This window comes from Miniopterus schreibersii (assembly GCF_964146895.1).
Source record: "Miniopterus schreibersii genome assembly, chromosome: X".
Lineage (NCBI taxonomy): Eukaryota > Metazoa > Chordata > Mammalia > Chiroptera > Miniopteridae > Miniopterus > Miniopterus schreibersii.
This window is the reverse complement of record NC_138104.1, coordinates 54,245,314-54,268,095: the sequence shown is the minus strand read 5'-3', so window position 1 is coordinate 54,268,095 and position 22,782 is coordinate 54,245,314. Positions and strand designations below refer to the sequence as shown.

At 48.4% G+C, this 22,782-nt stretch overlaps 1 protein-coding gene across 16 annotated transcripts; it reads left to right on the top strand.

The window, feature by feature from the left end:
• Positions 1-2,704: 2,704 nt before the first annotated feature.
• Positions 2,705-22,782, top strand: LAS1L (LAS1 like ribosome biogenesis factor). Of its 16 annotated transcripts, none has more exons than XR_013998052.1 (16): positions 2,716-3,031; positions 3,910-4,035; positions 5,043-5,112; positions 5,926-6,007; positions 7,095-7,376; positions 7,652-7,698; positions 8,547-8,656; positions 8,739-8,834; positions 10,429-10,514; positions 10,864-10,914; positions 11,229-11,435; positions 11,787-11,934; positions 14,613-14,725; positions 16,896-17,398; positions 20,418-20,568; positions 22,475-22,782. XR_013998052.1 is itself a non-coding variant. In XM_081126128.1 (16 exons), the coding sequence occupies exons 1-16, from the start codon at positions 2,841-2,843 to the stop codon at positions 22,596-22,598; spliced, it is 2,379 nt and encodes a 792-aa protein (XP_080982254.1). In that variant the 5' UTR covers positions 2,716-2,840; the 3' UTR covers positions 22,599-22,782. The 16 variants fall into 16 exon arrangements, 13 of the variants coding, with proteins under 13 accessions (XP_080982256.1, XP_080982266.1, XP_080982255.1 ...); XR_013998053.1 differs by having other exon boundaries at positions 21,831-22,782; XM_081126128.1 differs by lacking the exon at positions 14,613-14,725 and adding an exon at positions 16,433-16,537.

The following is a 22,782-nucleotide window of genomic DNA, read 5'->3' as shown; positions in this document are numbered from 1 at the left end:
ATAATAGACGAAGACATAGAGGCTTATAAGAGGTTTGCATATTCAGAAATTGGCTGTAACTTCAATGGAGTACAAGGAGTAACTAGACATGAGGTAGTTTTGAGCCAAATTGTCAAAACTCTTGAAAAGCCGTTTAATGCCTACTGTTTCAGGCAAACAGTCCAAGAATTGATGATTCTAAGAAGATGAGGTTCTAGTTTATGAAACCCCTTCTCTGCTGTGTAAGGGATGGAAGCAGGAGACCAGTTAGGCAGGTAGTACATGATCCAGAGGGGACCAAGGCCTGAACTAGCACAGTGGCCATGAGGTTGTCATGGAAAAGACTGATTAAAAAGATAGTAAGTAGAATTTACTAGGCGGATTATATAATTGAGGGAAAGGGAAGCAAGAGGTGAGGGAGGAGGTGGAATAGTGAAGGATGTTAATAACAATATAGGCTAATATTTCAAGTGCTTACATGCATGGTACTAAAACTGTCATACTTATCTTTTTAATCCATACAATAGTCCTATGAGGTAAGTGCCCTTTTTTTCTGCATTTTCAGGTGAAGAAAATGAGGCATAAAGAAGTTAAATAACTTGTTCAAATTTTCACATATAGTAAGTGGTAAAACCAGAATTCAAGACCAAGCTGACTGAGTTCAGAGGTTGAAATTTGGATGACTGCGTGGACAGTGTTGACATTTACTGGGATCAAAGGATATAGAGGGGTCAGATTTATGGGGGAAGTATTTTATTAAAAAAATTTTTTTTAAATATGTTTTTATTAATTTCAGAGAGAGGGATAGAAACATCAGTGAGAGAGAAATATGGATCTGCTAGCCTCCTGCACCCGGCCAACCCCTGGGGATCGAGCCTGCAATCTGGGCATGTGCCCGTACCTGGAATCAAACTGGCAACCTCCTGATGCATGAGACTATGCTCAGCCAACTGAGCTATACTGGCTGGGTGAAAGTATTTTACTTTTGAACAGATTGATATTGAGTGCAACAGGCAATTGATTAAATGGATCTGGAGCTCCAGAGAAAGATTAGGACCAGTGCTGTAGACTTGAAGGGCATCAACAGATAGGTATGTACTCAGTAGGGGCCTCAGGACTGCCTTAGATCAGTGGGATGCATAAAGTGGGAGTTATAGGGAGGGGAATGGTGAAACAAACAAGGAGAAGCTGTAGTCTGAAGACAAATTTGACCAATTTCAAGATTTCATAGGCTATGTCTTAGACTTGGAGAATGCTTGTTTAATTCAAGCCCACTGGTACAGCTGAAGGTGTCCTGCAGTACCACATGCCTAGAAATTCTTAGGATTATTGAGCATGTGCCTGTATGTAGTAAGCTGAAGAAATCACCCCCCTCCGCTAAAAAAAAAGACATCCACATCATAACCCCTGGAAATGGTGAATGTTAAGTTATATGGTAAAATAAATAAATAAGAGAAAATAATATTATCTTATGAGGTAAAGTAAATTTTAAACTAAATCTAATTGCAGCTATAATCAAATTAAAGATCTTGAAATGGGGAGATTATCCTGGATTATTCAGGTTGGCCTTAAATGTAATCACATGTAGTAGAGAGATGCAGAGGAAGGTCTTACAAACACAGAGAAAAGGTGAAGACAGAGCAGAAAGATACAAGAAGCAGACCTTGAACATTGGAGTGATGTAGCTATAAGTCAAGGAAAGCCAGTACTTACAAGAAGCTGGAAAAGACAAGGAATGGATTTTCCCCTAGAGCAGCTAGAGGGACTACCGCCCTGCCAGCAGCTTGATTTCAGCCAAATAATACAGATTTTGGACTTCTCACTTCCAGAAATGTGAGATCCTGAAGTTGAAAGGGTATCTGGTTTTTGGCAGATACTTGCCCAACTCGTTGGCATGACTACTCAGGACAGAGTAACCATCATTCAAAAACCATGGACAGACTACATCTTAGGAGAATCTGGCTGGAGAAAGAAGCACATATGGAGAATGGATTGGAATTTGTTGCTGAAAGTGAAAAAAGAGCCTACTCACAGCAGTGATGCTCAGGTTGCTAACAACTCTCTCTCCAGTATTAGATTGGAAAATAACTTCTATGAGGATTGGGACAGAGTCCTGAACACATTTTAGCCAACCTGTAAAATCAGAAGGCTTTCATAAAATTGCTTTCCTCACAGAACTGCAGAATTCCAAGGAATTATCCAGGAATATTAAGTATATTTTTGTGGAAGGTGAAACCAACATAGCAGTGGAATGCTGGCAGAGTCAAGTCCTTCCAGTTTTCAGCTATGGAAGAGAACCTAGAGATCACCCATTCTAAGCCCATCATTGTACAGATGTGAAAACCCAGCAGATTTTTCAACTCAACTTTAGATATTTAGGTATTAGATATTTGCTCTGTACTCTTGCTTCATAAGCGCATTTCCAGTACATAGGACAACCACAATCCCTCCTTTGCCGCCAGGGGGCGCAAACTAAAATTTCTCCTGCGCTCCAGACACATCTCTCCGGATCTGGGACAGAGACCAGTTAGCAACCAGGAAATCAGCGGAACCTTGAGGCTGAAGGCTTGTAGCTGGTACAGTTGCTTTGAGAAAAGAACACTTCCGGCTGACGAGACCGTACCCTCAAAATGTTGTTCGGTTGGTCCCCAGCTCTCACGTTCCGATTTGTCACGCTAACGCTGGGAGGAGGGCTTGCGTCGGGACTCACACTCTCCCATTGGCTGCTGTCGCGGTGGCGGTTTGGAGTGAGGCTAGCACGTTGAGCTGAAGGTTCTGTGAAGTGCCGCGGTACAGGCTTGGCGTCTAGCCGAGTGTGTAGTGGGAATCCGGGGCAGGGTCAGGTCTGGATCTTCGGGGGAATGGATCGCGTGTGGAGTGCGTGGTGTGGGAAGTGCGTCAAAGAGAAAAGCTTGTCGCCTCTCTGGGCTCAGCGCATCGTAGTCGCCTGGCTCAGTAAGGCCGAGTGGGATCAGGTGACGGTATATCTGTTCTGTGATGACCATAAATTGCAGCGGTACGCGCTGAACCGCATCACAGCGTGGAGAAGCAGGTAAGGCAACAAGCTCAGCCCACCTGCCTGCGTGCTGGTGGCACCTTTTGTGGAATTCCTATAAGACTTTATTCTCCAGCCCCCGCGCCCCCCCAAATTGCCGCTGGTTCCCCTATGAGTGGTTTGGGTATTGCTTCTCTCAAGTGCCTGGGGGAAAGTCGCAGTCAAGTTCTTGCACTAATCCTGTTTGTGGAAAGAAAGGGGGTGTGCCTCAGCAACCCTCTTATTAAATCTGCGACCTTTTACCTTTTCTTTCCCTATCTTGGGGAAGGTGCCAGAGGGACCGGTGTGACCGAGCTAGGGCTTAAGGAGTAGGTTAGTATCCTAGGGTGGCTTTCCGATTTGAATTAGGGAGCTTGTCTGCAAAACCATGTTTGAATGGGGCGCCTCAGTCCAGTTGGTAAAATTGATTTGGAAGCAGACAAGGTATAAAAGCTTCAAGGAGTAAGGGTCTTCTTTAGCAGGATGAGTTGAGGTTTTAAGGGGAAAGAAAGGGCTGTGTCCACGCTGAATTGTTGGTTGATAGCATAACAGTCTGATGTCTGTGTAACCTAGTCAACCTCTCATGCCCTGTATATTATTGGATCCCAGGGCCGTTACCCTTTCTCTTCCCACCTTCTTGATTTGTGTCTGTTCATTACATTTGAGTCAATATAGGCAGGGGTGGGCAAAAGTAGGTTTACAGTTATAATACAAATAAATACAATAATTAATAAATAATAACACAAGAATAAACTATGTGTTTCGCATTCTCACAATGTAAACCTACTTTTGCACACCCCTGTATTTGGAATAGCCTACAGCAATCTAGGTTCTGAGGTGGAGGGTGGACCAGTGTTAAGGGACCTTTATGATGGTGCTGGACTGTGGCTCTTTAGGTTAGGCAACGAACTCCCCCTGGCAGTGGCTTCTACTGCTGACCTGGTACGCTGTAAGCTCTTGGATGTAACTGGTGGCTTGGGCACTGATGAACTTAGACTGCTCTATGGCATGGCATTGGTCAGGTAAGACCTACATGGGTAAGGGTGGAGGGTGGTTTGGGGGGCAGAGGTGGGGTGGGGTAGCATGTGATAAGCAAATCTTGGCTTCAGGTGCTACCTGAAGGAAAAAGCCCTGTGCGTCCCTGTGTATGGGTCACCCTGTGATTGCTTGACTTGACAGCTTTTGTTATCCCCTGTCAACACACATTCCTCTTTTTCTTCTCCTGAGAGCCTTCTCTCCCATTTTTCTTTCCTTCTCTTTCTTACAATGTGGGGTGTGGGTGGTTCAGACCAGTGATCTCTGTGGGTCTCCTCCAGCTTTGACAGGTTGATTTCTTTCTTTCCTCTAACTCTTTCAGCCAGAGGAACTTTTCAGAATGGTTCAATGTCCCTGACCATGATTTAATGTGGATTCTCCAACTCTACCCCATCTATACCTAGCACTACCCTTTCCCCTTCTCCAAAAGGTTGCTGAGTTGTGGAAGTAGAGACATGGGCTAGGAGTCCCTGACTTGCAAAGTGACTCAGAGTGGTTCTTGCTGTCTCATGCACATCAGGGAAAAAGGCTGCTACTGAGTTTCCTCATCTGTCAAAGATTTTACTCATCTCATCCTATTTCTCTTGTCTGCCTTGAGGTCCTTCCTAGCTCTTTTTGCTTTCTCCATTATTTAGCTGTGCTCCCCATATCATTTGACATAGTCCTTTGTTCTAGCATTTGAAACATAGTATGTTCTAGCATAAACATGCTATATTATGTCATGACTATTTATCCTAGACTGAACTCTTCAAAGCCAAAGCAGTGTCTTATTCATCTGTATGGCTTCAGTAGAGGGCAGACCCTCAAAAATGTTGGACTGGACTGGAACTGTCTTTGCTCTGGCTGACACTAACCATAAGAACAGGACAGAACAGTCGGTGGAAAGGTTGTGGAAATGCAAGGTGTCAGTAATTCAGCAAGGTGTTTTGAAGCCCCACTGGTTTGAGTAAAACAGTTACTTGGGCTGTGCCACTCATTTCTCCCCCAACCCCAGGTTTGTGAATCTTATCTCGGAGAGGAAGACAAAGTCTGTCAGGCTCCCCCTCAGGTTCCTGGCTCAGGAGGTGCGTATGGTAAAGTGGTCTTGCTCAATTCTCTCTCCCCAGGAGAGCTCATTAAATGGGGCATGGGGTGATACGGGCACACAGTAAGGCTAGCTCATCCCATCACTACGGTCCAAGCCCAGCAAGAACCCCAGAGCCTCAACTTCCAGCCTGAAAGAAGCAGACTTCCTCCCTTATTTATGACTGCTGTCTTCGGTGGGCTTGGCCTTCTCATCTTGCTGGGAGTGGCCCAGTGAAGCTAAGGTGCAAATGGAATGCATTACTGGGTGGGGACAGGAAAGAGGTGGCAGTCACAGCACCTGCCCTCTGGGAACTGACAGAGGGAGGAGACAGGCTCAGCCATGCAGCATGAAAATGCCAGGCATTCTTGCCCTGAATGAGTATGTTAGGTGCATAGAAGGCAGGAGGGTTCTCGACCATCAAGTGAAGCTTCCTGGAGGAAGTGTGGGAGGGAGGGAGGGAGGAGGGGTAAGGGTATCCAGGGAGAAGGACTGGTACAGACAAGATAGAGGGAGTCTGGAGACAGTGATTTTTAATGCTTATTTATAGGAATCTCTTTGTTGGAGGGATGTGGTTGGTGGTTGGGAGAGGCAAGTGCCTTTTTTGATTTTCAAGTTTACCTCCTCAGAACAGTAAAAAGAATCAGGAGACCTGGTTTCTCATCTTGGCTCTTCCAGAAAGACTGAAACCTCCTCTCAGGACCTCAGTTTCTCTATCTGTAAAACAGGGGGAAGCCAGGCTAATTCATCTCTCTGGTCCCCTCCAGTTTTAATATTTTCTAATTTCTACACTCACACCCTCCCCCACAATCAGGTGAACATTCCAGATTGGATTGTTGAACTTCGCCATGAGTTGACCCACAAGAAAATGCCTCATATAAATGACTGCCGCAGAGGTGAATCCCCAGGGAGTATATCTATCACAAGCCCAGGGACCTGGGTTGGGTGGCTCTGTGGGGAGAGGGAGAGGGAGGAGGGTCTTCACTTGGGGTCAGAGCCAGGACTAGGGTGAGGGAAGTGAGGCACTCGTCTTGGGCACAAACTTGAAAGGGGAGTCAAAAAGCTCAGTATTCAAGATAGATAACATTTTAATATGGAAAAACCCACAATGAACAAAATAACCAACATTTTATTTTTTATTTGTTTATTTGCTTTTTTTTAAGTCCTCACCCAAGGATATTTTCTCCATTGCTTTTCAGAGAGTAGAAGGGGGGTAGAGAGAGAGAGAGAGAGAAACATCAATTGGTTGCCTCCCACATGAGCCCCAACCAGGGCCGGGGATCAAACCTGCAACTGAGGTACATCCCCTTGGCTGGAATTGAATCCGGGACCCTTCAGTCCACAGGCTGATGCTCTAGCCACTGAGCAAAACTAACCAACATTTTAAAATGAACACAGAATTCGTGTTACTGAATTCTCCTTTTGCTTTAGACTCCAATATGGCTTGGCAGAGCACTGTTCTGATCTCAATTATGGAGTTTTTCTGGCATCCCCTTAAGTTTTGTGCCTGAGGAGGAGGTGAGTGGGAGTGGGTTGAGAGGTGTGTGCCGTCAAGTGTCATGAACCTAGGCGTTCTTGGGACACTCCATTCCAACTAAGAGCCCCTGATTCAGCCTAGCCCCTTCATGTTGGGGAAACTGAGTTCTAGAAAAGGGAAGAGACTTGGCCAAGGCCGTGTAACTAGCTAGTGGGACTATTCCTATTCTCCTACTTGACAGCCCTGTGCCATTTTTGGCATCCCATCTGTAAGTCTGGTATTAGTTTTTTTCTAGGCAAGGTGCTAGTAAGCAGGAGAAAGCAAAGGATAAGGCTAAATCAGAGGAAGAGGGCCTGTTTCTGGATGTTTAAGATTTGTGCCTTCTTGGAGCCAAGCCTCTTCTCTTGGGCCTTCCCACAGTGCTTGCAAGGATGAGGCTGGGGGCCTGCGAGGAGCTTGCCTGTTGCTGCTCCTATGGCACTGCCTTCCTTCCTCCCCTCCTTCAGGTTGCTATTTTGTCCTGGGTTGGCTCCAGAAGACCTACTGGTGCCGCCAGCTGGAGAACAGCCTGAGAGAGACCTGGGAGTTGGAGGAGGACAAGGAAGAGACAGATGAAGACAACCAAGAAGAATCAAAGGACATTGTTGATGATATCACAGAACAGAAACCAAAGCCTAAGGATGAGGGGAAAGGTGCAGAGCTGGATGTCAGGGCTGATGGAGACAGCACAGGCGACAAAGAAGTTGATATGCACTGGGAAAAGGCTCAGAGACATAAAGAACTATATGGTAGGTGTCCTTTGTGGGGGGCAGAGAGGGACCCATGAGCCTGGAAGACTCAGCCTTAGGGTTGTCATTGGTTATTTTCCATGCATAGCATTTTGTTTGAGATTGTGGTGAGTCTTAGCTTAGAAGAATTATTGTCACAAACCATCTTCCTTGAACCCTGTGAAGCAGAGGCAAGAATTCTGTTTACTCAACAAATGAGGTGAGAGAGGCTCAGAATCCCATGAGTAGAAGGGGCTGGGCTGGCTGCCCTATCTGTTTCTCTCTTTTGTTTTCAGAAAGAGCCCGAGAACTATTGGTATCATACGAAGAGGAGCAGTTTAAGGTAAGAAAGTGCCCTTGACTTGGCATATTCTCACCTGCCCCAGCCATTTCTTCCCTTTTGCCAGCTACCTGAGAGAAGTCCTGAGAAGGAATTTGAAAGAAAAGTGGCAAAGCTTGAGGGAACTTCTCGGTAAGAGATAGTGGTGGGGGGGGGGGGACTAGGAAGGAGACAAGAAGAGCAGAGTCCAGTTGGCTGATCTCCACACCGATGGAAGGGAGCAGATGATGGAAGTTTGTGGATAATCTGTCTGAGTGGTAGGGAACAACTGGGCATAGGTGATTGCCTAGCCCTGCAGTAATGTAGCTCATCAGCAGATGACTCCCAAGAACTTTCCTAGATCAGGTGAGCTTGAGGGGTGCTGCTTTTTAGCAGGAAGTGAGGTAGCTTAGAAACCATTTAGCTCAACCCTTGCTTTTCACAGATGAATCCATGGATAATGGACTGGCCCAAGGTCACATATGCAGTTAGTGATGGAACTAGGATTAGAACTTGGGTCTCCAGATTCTCTTTCATAACCCATTGATTCCCCTCACCCCTTGGCCCAGGGTCTCTGCCCAACTCCAACCAAATACCCCAATGATTAACTCAGTATTAGAATATCTGGTGATTGGGAGCCACAGGGAATTCAAGGGTGGGGGGAAGAGGAGGAAGAGGAGAAAATCTGGTATTTGAGAGTCAAGATATTTTTAGTTTCAGGTCCCATAGGGGAGTGGTGGGCCCACCCCTGCATGCCCTGCCCTGTCCCCTTAAGGAGGGTGCTGAGAGGTCCTATGGGAAGGGATCCTGGAGGGGTGGGGGTGGGTTGCCTGGCTAAACCAGCCTTCTGATGGGACCCTCTTTGCTGGCAGGTGCTGGAGAAATTTAGGCATTTACCTCAGGCTGTTAAGGTGTGGAATCAACTGTCCCCACCTGTAGACTGTATCCTGGCAGAACTCAAGGGCATTACATGGGAGAACAGGTGTGTAATGAAGTAATCAGGGGCTGCCTACTCTATAGGGTAGAGTGTAGCAGCCTCACTGAAATCAGTTTCCATATCCCAGCTTGCCGACCTCTGCTGTAAGAAATCTCAGGGCAATTCTGATCCCCCATGGCGTGATCCTGCATTCTGCATTACCCTTTCCCTTTAGCTCTGCAAGGTACGAGGTGGGGGTTGCCTGCACTAAAATGGCCAGAGGCAGGACGTCTCCTGTCATTTGTCTCCTAGCCAGGTCTCTCTGTGCAGTGGTATGTGGAGCTCTTGGATTCTAGGAAAAGCCCTTAATCCTTACCACTTTGCTGCCTAGCCCTTGTCCAAATTTGAGGTAAAAGATATGTGATGGGCACTGCTCGTCTTTTCTTTTGAAATTCTACTGGAGAATATCAGAGTCCCCTGGATAGTTATGGTTGGGGGAACAGGAAGGGCCTTCCCAGGGCCTGGCTCATCAAAAGACTAAGTCCTTTCCCACTCAGTATGGCCACAAGCCTTCTCCCCCCACCCCCCAAATAGTGCTCAGTTCAATCCAGAACAGAAAAACAATGTCTATCCATTCCTCTCCTTCCTAGCTCTTGGGGGCTTGCTACCTAAATTCAGCTAGAAAGGACTGTGGGGAACCTTCCACCAAGAACCTGTGGAGGCATTGCTACACCTTCCCAGCTAGAGAGAGGAATGAATCTGGGATGGAGCAGGAAGATGGTATGTAGGTGGCAGAGTAGGCCTGGGTGGGAGCCTGCAGTGAAGATTGGGGTTGCCCCTGGAGTCTTCTTCACTTCCAAGATACTACTAGGTTCAAAGATGTTTTATCAGTATTTGCCCAGCCTAGGCTTCTTGGCTGCACCCTTCAGCAAAGGGGTGGGTGGTGGCCCCCTCAGCAGCTGGGAAATCTCTCCTCGTGCCCCTATACAGTATCTGCCTGGTTGCGCTGAGCAGGCAGCTGGCAGGCTGTTTTAAGTGCTCTTCCTGGATATTGACCTGAGGAGATGGAAGATTGCTAGAAGGACAGACAACTCTTTCTTTCTCCAGCCTGGTGGAGGGCGGGATCTGAGCATGATAACTCTCCAGGTGTTGAGACACCTTGGGAACTCTTGTTTCAGCTAGGAGAGCGTCTCTTGGGAAACTGCTAGTTCTGGAGGAGACCCCTGGCTGTTGCTGGTTTCAGTTTGAGCTAGATGGGGGTGAGGAATTACTTCTATCGCCTACACTTTCGACCTTAAGTTCTAAGTTATAGAACTTAGCTCTGGGTTCTTGGGGTCCCTAGGAATAAGGATCATATTTCATCCAGCAATTGAATCCTCAAAGTTTCTGCTTCTAGGATATGAAAGAGAGCACCTTGGGAGGAGGGGAGGGGAGGAGACTGGAGCACTGTCCAGAGACATAGTCTGAGCAGGAACTAAAGTGTAAAATCCCTTGACTCTTTGACTCTAGACGTTTAACTCCTCTGTGGACCTGAGACTTTTCTCCATCTGTGCTTTCAGGCTTGTTCAGTCACTGCTGCCCTCATTATGAGCCTTAGGTCAGCATGTGCTTAGTAAATGCTTGGTCAAAACCCACTGATCCCAGTCCCTGGCCCAGCTCCTGCCCCAGGAGGCTGAGGCCTGAGAGCCAACTATCAACTCTCTCTCTCTCTTTTTTTTTTCCCATGCTGCTTTGACTACTTGAGCCAGAGGCATTAGCTGCCTTGGGAGTGGGTAGTGGAGTAGGAGAGGGTCTTCTGCCTGCTTCAGTTTGTTTAATTGAGTGCCATCTTTCTCCAGGGAAGCTGTACTGGATGCTTTTCTGGATGATGGCTTTCTCATCCCCACATTTGAGCAGTTGGCAGCTTTGCAGATAGAGTATGAAGGTAGGGTCTCGGGGGCTCACTGCTGCCTAGGGTCCTGTGTTTTTTGGGCAAGAACACCAGGGGTAGGCTGGGTGGCCCTGGGCTGGGGGCAAAAGGCTGTTTCCTGCCATTCCATAGCCTCTGGAAGCCCCATTGGGCTGAGCAGAAGAGGTAGCCTCACTTATAAGCCCTACTGGGCTTTTCTTAGGTGGCCTGGAATTGTGTGGGGTGGGGTTGGGTTGGGTTGGGGGGAGTCTTAATGCCATTATTGTGCTGTGTTAATTGTGATTTAGCCACTTACTAGAGAGCTAGAACAGCAGAACTGGAAGGGCCTTGTGAGGTCATCTAGTTCAACATCCTCATGTTACAGATGGGCAGACTGAGGTCCAGAGAGGGGAAGGTACTGACCCAAAGTCACACAGTGAGTTATTGACAGAGCTGAAGCTAGAACCAGAGCTCTTTTTATTTTATACTGTTTTGAGTCAATTGTTTGTTGTCAGATACTAACTAGTTTCTCTCCCTGCTGTTCTGCTCTCCTCTTTCCTCCTGTTCTGCGATGGCAACTCTGTTTTTGTTGGTTGTGGGGCCCCCTCTCCTTTTCCCTCTTTCTCCAACCCTCCCTTTCTCCCTTCTCTTCCTCCATCCTTCTCTCCTTTCCTCTCCTTGCCCCTCCTTGTCTCCTTTTGTACCCCCATACCTCCACTTTCTCTTGCAATGCGTGGCCCTTACAACCAGAAAACATGGACTTCAATGACATCCTGGTACCAAAGCCGTTCTCTCAATTCTGGCAGCCCCTGCTCAGGGGCTTGCACTCCCAGACCTTCACGCAGGCCATGCTAGAGAGGATGCTCTCTGAGCTGCCAGCCTTGGGGAACAGTGGGATCCGGCCCACCTACATCCTCAGATGGACTGTTGAACTGATCGTGGCTAACACCAAGACTGGTGAGGGACACTAGCCCTAGCCCAGGGCCTAATGCAGCCCAGATAAGAGCATCTGCCACTGTTCTCAGCTCAGCTAAATAGCACCAGGTGGATACATCCCTTGTTAAAGATTTAGGTTTGTCTAAGGGCATTGCGGCAACAGTGGACAAATCTCCCTCAGCCTCTTTTCTTCTCAGAGCCAACTAAACTGAGCTGGAGGCAAAGGGCCTTCAGAATGCTTTTAACAATTGGGTGGTATAGAGTGGAGAGTCTGGGGGTGGGGTGGGGAGGGACAGAGTCAAGCTTTTCAAAGTACAAGGTTGGGTGGGGTCTTACTGGTTCCTTCTCCTCAGGCCCTTTCTTCTCTCTCAGGACGGAATGCCCGCCGATTTTCTGCAGTCCAGTGGGAAGCAAGAAAGAGCTGGAGGCTATTCAACTGCTCTGCCTCACTTGACTGGCCCCGGGTGGTTGAGTCCTGCTTGGGCTCACCTTGCTGGGCCAGCCCCCATCTCCTTCAGCTGTAAGTCTCTTAATTCCATCTATTAAGAGGGTGAGGCACAGCAAGCCTCAGAGTTAGAATGGCAGAGTTAGATGGGCACTTGCAAGAACACCTAGTCCTCTCTCCTTCCTACTAACTAATGGAAGAACTGAGCCCAGTATGAGAATGGATGAAACAACCTCCTTAGAGTGCTTAGCACAGTGGCCTGTACAGAGTAAGTGCACAATAAATGGTAGCTGCTGTTTTTTATTGAACCCAGTCTTCTGAGTCTCTCAGTGTTGTCTCCTTTATTGTCTTCTCAAAGTATGCTTCCTATAGGTGCTCTGCAACCTTCAGTGGCTCTGTATTGCCTTCCTGATGACACCTAGACTTCTTAGATGACATTCAAAGATCTTTCTGATTCCGCCAATCTATCATGGTAACCCCCCCTCATGTGATTCCCCTTTATGCAATCCACCCTGGGCGCTGTGGTCAAACTGAATATTGCAGTGGTTTCTGTAAACACCTGTGGTGTCTCCCTTCCTCACCCCAAGCCACTTCCCTCACACTCATGGAAGGCTTTAGCACTCTATTCTCTTCCTGCTTTCTGGAGCAATATCTGTTTCATTTGAGTGACCCACCTGACTCTCTGCAGCTCCTCAACTCCAGTGATCTTCTTTCTCCATGACACTCAGCAACCCATTTCCATCACTTAGAGCTGTTCCATCTCTGAAAGCTGACATCGCAACATCCCACTCAGTGACCACCATCTCTTGTCCTTCCAGTCCTCACCCTCACATCCCATGGCATCTTCTCTTTGCCTGCATCCAGACCTCCATCCCTTCATTTCCTCCCTCTCTCGACCTTGCTTCCTCTCAGTCCTGTGGTTGTTCACTTCAGCCACTCATCAGCACCCCTGGCTCTGCCCATTCATTGGTGTATCTGACTTGCAAACCCCTGAGCTAGAATTGATCCCCGCTCTGCTTCCCCTATTCCTCAGCCCAGGGAGCTGAGCCCTGCTGGAGAAAACCATATAGCTCTGCGGATTGCTGCCACTGCAGATAATGATTTTTAAATTTCAGGCCAGACCTCAGTTCTGCTAATCTTAACTTGTACTTGTTTTCTGCCCGTTTTTCTCTTTCCTGACTGTTTTAAATCCTTACCACACACCTCAAGCCCCTCCCCCTTTCACCTTTCACCCTAGCTTCCTCAAGCACATGGAGGCATCCTTCAGGGCCCCTCGACCCAAGGTTCATTCCTCATGAACTGATCTGCAGCTATACTCAACCTACTCGCCAGTCCAAGGATCAGGTGGCCTTCCCCTGCCTCAGAGCCTGCCCCTCCACGTGTTCTCTGGAGCCACTTCTGCCAGTATCGCTGGGGCCTCATCCCATCCTCTCCCTTGCTCTGCTGGCTCTTGTTCTTCAACCTATGATTGTGCCTGAGTTTATCTCTTCTTAAAAGAACATGACAATAACAACACAAGCAAAACCTCCTTTGACCCTGCATCCCTCTGTTGGGTTATCACCAGCTTGTCACTCCTTTCTCTCCCGTCAGAACGCCTCAAAAGAATAATCTGCGTTAAACAAATCTCGATTTCCTCACTACTCTCTTACTCTTCAACCAGTCACAATTTGGTGTTCACCCCCAGAGCTGCTTTGACCTAATTACCAAATCCAGTGGGCCCTTGTCCATTGCTGGGTCTGCTGCGCTGATGCTGTTTACCAGTCCGTCTGTGAAATGCCTTTGCTTTTTTACTGGTTCCTATAAAGTGCTGAGGCCCAAATCTCTTTGTGTTACCCAGGCTTTTCTCCCAAGATTCAACCTCCTATATTTGACAGCATGTCAGACATCTCCCCTTGGATGGCCCTCAGTCACCTTACTGTGACTAAAAGAGAATTGATCATCTCACTCCCCACCCCAATGCCAAAGTGGTCTTCTTCCTTTCTCCCTATCTCACTTGGTGCTGGCACTATCTATCCTGTCATGTTGACACTCTCAAGTATTTCCCAAATCTGAGATTTTGTATTGCCATATCTATTTCCCCTAGTGTCTCTTTCTCTCTATCAGACTAAGCCTTTCAAGGGCAAGAGCTCTGCATTAGCCATCTGTGCCTTAGCACTCTACACAGGTCCAGGCCCCAAACAGGTCTTAGTAAATGTTGTTGAATTAAAGTATACTTTGCTGTTGTCGCCAGCAGTGCTGTCTTTGGTGGGAGCTAACTCCATGTCTGGGAAATGAATGAAGTGGGAATCTGGATGCCAAGACCCTCTTAGTCCCCTGATGGCCCCCATAGAGTCAGAAAGTCTTTCTTGAGCCTTGATGCCTTTTGGGGCACAGTAGTAGCTTATGAATAGTAGCTTATATTATTATAAGTTATAGCTTATAAGAGAAAAAGTAGCCTTATAGACGAAGTCAGCCAGGGCAAGACCTGCAGGAGATGGGACTGAACCAAAGAGCCAAATCTCCAGATGTGTATGCTCTAGACTGGAAGTGATATGGATGGGTGGGAAACTGGGAGAAGAACCAGAAAGGCCTAGAAGAGTCAGGAAAGCATCACAGATGAGGCATTGGAGCAATTTGAGCCCAGATAAGAATAAAGGAAGTTTCAAAGCCAGAAGGAACATGGACAGCATGTGTATGTAATGGAGGGAGGGCATCAAAAGAACAGCATGGAGAGGTTCGGATAGGTGGCCTTCAAGGTACTTTCCAATCCTAAGTGCCTGTAGAGTGGAAGCTGCTGGTCTTGGAGAAGTCTGGACCAGAGGGATCTCCCAACCCAAGCATACCAGAGGGATACGACACATGCCAGCAGTAACAGCGGCTCACTTGGGTACGATTTCTTGTGCACAGATCCTGCTTTTCTGAGAAATAAATGAATCTAGTCTGAATCACCCCATTACACAGATTGGGAAATGGGATTTACCCAGGTACTATGCTGCAAGTCAGTAGCAAGTCTGCAAGTCAGAGCTGAGGCCCGAATCTAGATATCCTGTCTTACTCCTGTGCTCTTTCTACGGTGTTCCATTAGATGGCACTATTGCAAAAAGCATGTGTTATTAGACACATAGAGAAGTTGGCTTTTGTTTCCCCAAGAGGAAAAATAAAAGATACCACTGGCAATTACATGTCAGGCATGGTACTGTGTTTTTTGTAGAAGTTATTTCATTTGGCACAGCAGTCTTTGAAGGTGGAGGTGTAATACTCTTATTTCACAGATAACAAAGTCATTGAGGCTCTGAGGAATGAAGTGACTTATCCAAAAGTCACATGGTTCGTTGATGGTGGGGCAGGGATTTGGACACAGGTCTTGTGAGTCCCAAGTCCACCTTCTTTCCACCAACCTGACCTGTGACTCAGCAAACCTGAGGAAGGAGATGCATTTTAAGATTCATATCACCCCTGCACCTCACTGGTCAGACTAGACAGCTTGAGATAGCAGGTGGGTAATAATAAACAGCAGTGATATGGCATCTTGCCAATGTCAAGTGCCTGGGAATATTTATTATTAATCATACTAATGGGCCACTGTGAGAGGAAAGAGAGTTTCTCTCTGGCTTTTCCTCTAATAAGACTGGAAGCTTTCCAAGAGCTTCCCCCAGCCAGCCAATATCGATTCAATTTGAGCCAGAGTCCTCTTGGAATATGAAATTAGCCCTGCAGAGAAGGTCTCCCAGTAGAGTAACTAGCCCCCAGCCCTGCGCCCTGTGACCAGTGACTGGAGACTACTCATATGTGGCCAGTCTGCCTGTGGGGCTCAGAGAAAGAACAGCCCCCTCAGACTATACAGCCTCTTCATGAACGGCCCAAAGTTCAAACTTGATACACCTAGAAGAAACTATTCATCTGTCCACCCCACCCATGCCTCCAGCAGTGACCAGGTACCTGCTAGGTGCCTGGTTCTATGTGAGGTTCTGCAAGTGATGCTCACCCTCTTCTTCCTCAGGAGCTCTCCTTCCCAGTGGGTGTGTATCTGTTGGTGGTTTTTCTGTTACACTGTCCTTTGTGTGCACCGTGTCATCATCTTTAACTCCCCTCAGGCTGACTCCTGCTATCTGGTCATCAAGCCCTGCTCTCTGTCTGTCCTTCACAGCTTCTCTCCCTCCCATCTTCACTACCAGTGCCCTAGGTCAACCTTTACTGACTCTTCCTGGTTTCCCTGCCTCCAGGCTTCCACATCCAGGCCATCCTCCACACTGGCACCATGGTGATCTTCAGAAACGCAGCGCTCACCTGTGCTCAGTCATCAGGTGACCCCTTCTGCCCAACACACACACTTAACCTTTGCATCCTGTTCTTCTCCCACAGCTCCTCAGTACAGCCCTTCCCCTTGAGCCAGACTTGTCTCACCACACACACACAGCACAGTGTGCTCACTCCTGTCTCTGCACAAAGTCCTCCCTTGATCTCTCCTGCCATCTTTGTGCTTTCTTCCTCCCCCAAGCTCCAGTAGTGCCTGACGTCCTCAGTGCTCATCTGGCATCCCTCCCACATCCTGCTTTGTCTTGTCAACTGCTGCTTTTTTTTTAATCCATTCCAGGCTGGGCTGTAGTTGTTGCCAGAGAGGGATTGTACTTTTGTTCCACTTAGAAGGAGGCCAGCACACTTCTAGGCATACTTTTGGAGCTCAGGACAGATTCCTCAGGTAGGCAAGCAGATCTCCCCATGTCCAGCCCTGTAGGCCTATTCACTAGTTTGTATATTTACATAGCATTTTAGTACAGATTAATAATAGCTATCATTTATTGCATACCCACTATGTGCCAGGCACTGTGCCAGTCATTCTGTCAGGTGCCATTATTGTCCTCATTCTACTGAGCCACACAGATGAATCCCAAAGCTTGTTCAGGGTCCATAGCCTTATTTTTGTGTTCTGTTTGTTCTATTGAACTGCCTTTTAGAGGCAGGTATGGAAGTTCAGAGACAAGTTTAAACTGTGGAGTGGTGGATATGTAGTGACTTGAGGTTCTGAAACTTTTTACCCCATCCTTTCCTTTTTTCAGCATCTTCAAAGCCATGGGCCAGGTTCTGCCAGATGAGGAGCAGAAGAAGCTGCTGCACATCTGTTCCATTTATACCCAGAATGGAAAAAACAGCCTGGTGGAGGAGGGCTCAGAGGCCTCCCCCATTGGGAAGTATGCATACACACTGGACAGCCTGTATTGGAACCTCAAACCAGTTGGCTCCAGCTCCAGGCCTGAAGAAGAAACCCAGCAGCAGGAGGAGAAGGGCAGCCTTAATGATGTCAAGGAAGATGAGAGGGAGGAGAAAGAGGTCTTGGAAGACCAGGTAGAAGAGGAGGAAGAGGAAAATGATCGAGAGAAGTGGGAGGAGGAGGATGATGAAGATGATGATGATGATGATGATGATGAAGATGAGGAGGAGGAAGACAGAATGGAGGTGGGGACTTTCTCTTTGGAGGAGGAATCCCCCACTGTTGAGAATGCCAGGCTCCTGGCTCAGAAAAGAGGAGCGCTGCAGGGCTCTGCATGGCAAGTTAGCTCGGGTAAGAAGCCTGATATACACATTCTCCCCACACCCATCTGTTCTCTCAGGCTGCCTCTTGAGGCTTTTTTCCATCCCAGAGAAGAAATGGAAAGTAGCAGGAGGTAGCACATGTGAGGCAAGCCTTGGAGGCAGCCTAGTATATGGATGACAGCTTTCTTCCCTCCCCCTTAGGACAAAGCATGTAGGTGCCAGGGACCTAAGCACTGTCATGTTGCCAGCTACTTCATGCAGAGAGCACATTCAGAGGGGATGATATAGGTATGGGCCCTGTGCAGTAAGACATAGAGGAGAAAGTGAGAGGTAGAAAGTGGGTATATGTCTGATTCTGCACGTGTTTTTCATGTCATGCAGTGATGCAGGGGCAGAGTGACAAAGGAGGGCTTTTTGTGTATATGTGAATGTTTATGTACACATGCAGGCTGGGTGGTCATGAGACAGGATTTTGCCGTGTGTATGAGAAAGAAGGAACCCAGAGGCATTAAGTCAGAGGAAGTGGAAGTGAGATCAGAATAGTGAGAATAAGGAGTGACATGGGTTTTAGGTGAGCACATGTTAGTGAGACAAAGCTGGGAGAGTTGTGTGATAAGAAAGTGGGGGGCCCTGGCCAGTTTGGCTCATTGGCTAGAGTGTTGGCCTGTGGACTGAAGGGTCCCGGATTTGATTGCAGCCAAGGGCAAATACCTCAGTTGCAGGCTCCATCCCTGGCCCTCGTGAGGGAGGCAACCAATCAATGTGTCTCTCTCACATCCATGTCTCTCTTTCTCTCCCACTCTCTGAAAAGCAATGGAAAAAATACCCTCACATGAGGATTAAAAAAAAGAGTGAGTGAACATGAACCTGTACCTCCTGAGGGTGGTCCTTTGAGTGCCCTCATTTAGGGTAGGGAGCAGGAATCTTAAGGCAGGGAGACCCCAAAGGAATGAACAATCTGGTGTGTGTGCGTGGGCATGTGTGTATGCGTACATACTTAGATATGGGGAACAGCCTGTGTGATGGAACCTGAGGGAGGGAAAACAACTGGGACTGGGTGTGGTGTAGAGTGGGCATGGTAGCGAACAACAGGGAGAGAGAGGGGAGGGAGTGGAGGAACTTAGGGGAAAAGGTGGTGCCTTTGCCCTTGTGTGGACATGCGCGGAAGGGCTGAGGCATAAAGGCTTTGAGTGGTAGGGGTGAAAGAACATGCTTATTGATAGTGAGGGGAATTGACACAGGCTGTGTGTGTGTGTGTGTGTGTGTGAGAGAGAGAGAGAGAGAGAGAGAGAGAGAGAAGGGGGCTGTGAAAAGAGATTGTGAAATCATTGAACATGCTTCAAGATATACATGCACACATAGTCATGCATGTTTTTCAAAGAGGAGGCAGGGTTGCCAGGAGGTATCTGTATGAGGCAGAAAAGTGGCAGCACTGAGGTGGGATGTGGAAAGACATGAAAACAGGTAGTGAGACAGCCATTCAGAGATCGCCTAAGTGTGTCCATGCTGTCACTGAAGGAACATGTATAAGGGTGTCAGGCTAGAGAGGCAGGGACAGTGATATAGACAGGGTTGTGGATGTTAGCGATGGGGTGGAAGGATGGTCAGGTCAGTGACGTGGGGGTAGGGTCCTTGTGTACGAAGGTGTCTTTGTATGCACAGGGCAATGCAGGGCATCAAGGCAGGCACAACTTCCTTCCTGTAAAGGGCAAGGGGTGGGGAAATAGGCAGGCAGGGGAACAGCCCTTCCTGAGGTGCTTCTTTGGGTAACATAAAAAGCTAGTCCAGGGTTGGTACTTTCAGGAATGCTAGGGGCATTATGACAGGGAGAATTCTTTGGATACCAGGAAGATGCAGAAGGCCAGAAACTGTATCAACTTGGAGAAGCTCACTATTGAAGGCTTTGCTTGAAAACACTGGATGTACTGGTGTGGGGATGGGGACGGGGATTTAGTAATAATACTGTGTGGAGGGTGTTTAAGTGATAGAGCACAGGGGGTGGAGAGTGCCAGACATAGTCCATTCTCTGTGGAGTATGTGTGGGGTGGGGGAAGTAAGGAATAGTTTGTGAACATGGAAAGGCTAAGCCATTAAAACCTTTCCCTTTCCCCTTTGCCATTGCTTCCTCTGTGTGCATACACATGTGAGGATACAGTGACATTAAGATTTCTGGGTTGTGTGCCTATGAATGAGAGGTGTAGGAGGTGGAGTAAAACAGAACATCTGTTGAACAGAGGACTTGGTCTGTGTGCTTGTGTGCACATAGGTGGTGGTAGGGGCTGGGATATGTATGCGGTGAGACAGCCCTTCCCTAGAGAAGGGATGTTCTTTGTGTGTGCAGCTGGGGGCAGAAAGACCTTGCAGGGCATGGGGTAGCATAATATCTCTGAGAGGGAGTACATACTGAGGTGGTGTGTAAATGTCACAAGGCAATGCCACTAAGAATTGGTGTGGCCTTGAGCATGTCAGGGAGTTTGTGTGTATATATGTAGGAAATCTAAATCATTCAGATACTCTGAGGTGTCTGTGGGTTTGGGGAGGAGGTGTGGAAATTCTAGGGTGCCTAGACTTTCCAGGACTTATGTGTGTGTGGAAATAGGGGTGAGGGTGAGAGCTTTACATAGTGATACAGCCAGGTCTGAAGATGTATGTAGGGGCATGTCTGAGGACATGGGAGAAATGTGGAGAGGAACAAAAGTATCTGTAGTTCTGTGCATGTTGTGCGGAGAAGGGGAAGTGGGGGTGGCGGTAGGTGGTAGTGATGGTGGTGGTAGGTAGTGGTGGTGGTGGTTGTGGTGGTGTGTGTGTGAACACAAAGAGGAAGAAGGGCCATAAAGCATGTATGGGGGAGTGTGGAAGGGGTAAGAGGTGCTAAGGTGGAGAGGAGCTCAGGAGAAGTGATACAGAGAGGAATGAGGCTAGAGATACACAGAGCCAATGCCCAGTGGGCTCATTGAGGTGGGTGGGTAGACTGGAGACGTAGGCCTGTGCACCAGTCTGAGAACTAGCCAATCAACCTGTTCTTGCCTCCTCCCTTTGCTCCACAGACGATGTGCGGTGGGACACCTTCCCCTTAGGCCTAATGCCAGGTCAGACCGAGGACCCAGCAGAGCTTATGCTGGAGAATTATGACACCATGTATCTTTTGGACCAGCCTGTGCTAGAGCAGCGGCTGGAACCCCCAACATGCAAGATGGGGTGAGTGTCCATGGCAGCAGGATTTCTCACCCCTTTCTCTGCCTCCTGCAGGAGGGAGGAAGAGAGGGAGGGGGAGGACACAAAGTGGAGTGAGTGAGGAAGGTAGTTGTCCCCAGTCAGGGCCTAAATGAGTTAAGTATAGCTCCATTCTCTGACTGGGCCCTTGTAAGGGCTCCCAGCCCCTAGTGAGGGGAATCAGTGAAGGAGCCATGCAGAAGTGGCTTGGCTCCCCTCTCAGATTGCATCACGTTTTTGTCCGTGTGTAAGTGTGTGTGTGTGTGTGTGCACGCACGTGTGTGCACACCCGCACATGCATTTTGGGAGGAGAAAGTTCTACAGCTTTCAACAGGTTCTCTAAAGGGTCTACCACTCCCAAAAGGTCAAGAACAGATACTCTAATCCAACTTCCTCAGGTTTCTGAGGAGAAAACTGAGGCCCAGAAAGGGGAAAGGATTTGTCTAAAGGTGTGCAGAGTAATCAGTAGGCCTCCCCACACTGTCCAGGCATCTTGGTAGCAAGGCCTGCACAGAGCTTCATGGTCTCCCTCAAGACTCACCTCTGTATCACAGGCGTGGGAAACTCTTGGGTCATGAGGGAGGCAGGAACCAAGCAGCCCTTGCTGAGGGGCTCTGCTGGTGGTAACACAAAGGAGCCCATCCTGTGGGCCTGTATGTTCCAGAATGCAGGGCCATTGTGACTGGGGGACTCCTGTGAGTACCAGAGAGAGATCTCTGTGGGCCCCTGAAACTGAGAGTCTATCCTTGTGCTGCCTGCCCACTCCCTGGGAGATGAGCCCCTTTTCCTCTGGACATTAGTGGAGAGGGTTGTAGAACTCTGAGGCCAGCAGCTCACCAGGCCCAAGCAGTGCCATCAACTCACTGTCCGAGGCCAGGGGACAGCAGGCCTCTTGGAGAGAGAGGAGGAGGCAGCTGGGGAAACCAGATGGTGTATCGTTGAGAGGGGCCCACATGTCAGAGAGAGAGATCTCCTCTACCCTTTGGTAATGCTGGATTGGTGAATACCGGGTACCAAGGGTGAAGTGTGGGCAGGTGGAACTCATTCCAGAAGGAAGCTAATTTAGGCCAGCTCCCACACCCCCTGTAGTAGGGAGGCTTCCTCCACTGTACCAGGCATTCCCACCCCTGACTTGGCTTTGTGCCTTGGGCAAGTTCTTTTTCATCTCTGGGCCTCAGTTCCCTTGTTTGTAAATTGGTGGGTAATGGGAGGGGATGGGACTAGATCATCTGTAATGTTTTTTTCAGATGCTGTAGTGTAACCATGGATCTGCCTGAGGGGAGGGATGATGGCTTTGCTCTCAGCTGTCACCCTCATCTACCTGGAAGGTCCTTCGACCTGCAGGAAGCAGGGGAAGCCAGAGTATTCTGAGCAGGGCCAGGGAAGGGGAGGGTGAAGTGTACCCCTAGAGCAATGATGAAATCCTGAGTTGGGAGCTGGGCCTAGTCCTATAGCCCAAGGTTGGTCTTGGGCCCCTTAACAAGCTGTTGGGGTGGGAGGGATGCCAGCCCAGGGCTCTCTGGGCTCCCAAACTCTAGAGCCTAGGGAGAAGGCCTGTTAAGGCAGCCACTTTCAATATCTTCCTGTGGGTGGGGTGGTGCAGGTCCCCCCTCTTACCTCAGCCCAAATATCTCTGCTTTAATCTGGCTTATATACTGGGGCTCTGTGTAAAGTTTAATTTGAAAAGTTCTATTCCTCCCATTCCTCCCTCAATTGAGGGGAGGACAGAGCAACCCCTGGGGGCTATCTGAAGTAGTTTCTTAGATTTGCTCTAGTCTCTTCTGTGTGAATCCAGGCAGGACAGTGGGCCCCTCCCATAGGCACACAAACATCCTTAGCCCTTCCAGAGCCTAGAGCCTACTCCTTCCCTGACTGTCCCACCTCTCCATAGCACCTTGGGCCTGAGCTGTGGCATCGGTAGTGGCAACTGTAGCAACGGCAGCAACAACTTGGAGGGCCTTCTCTGGAGCCAAGGCCAGCTGCACGGGCTCAAAACTGGTCTGCAGCTCTTCTGATGTCCACCCCAGTACCATCTCTGCTGGGGCAGGAGCCCACCCCCCAGTACACCTGATGTTCCATGAAACAACCTGGGAGACAGTCCTGGTCAGCCACATCAGCTCAGCATTCACCACAATGTGATTTTGATTATGTTTTTGTTGTTTTTTGAAAAACAATAAACTGGCAACTGTTGTTTTGGTG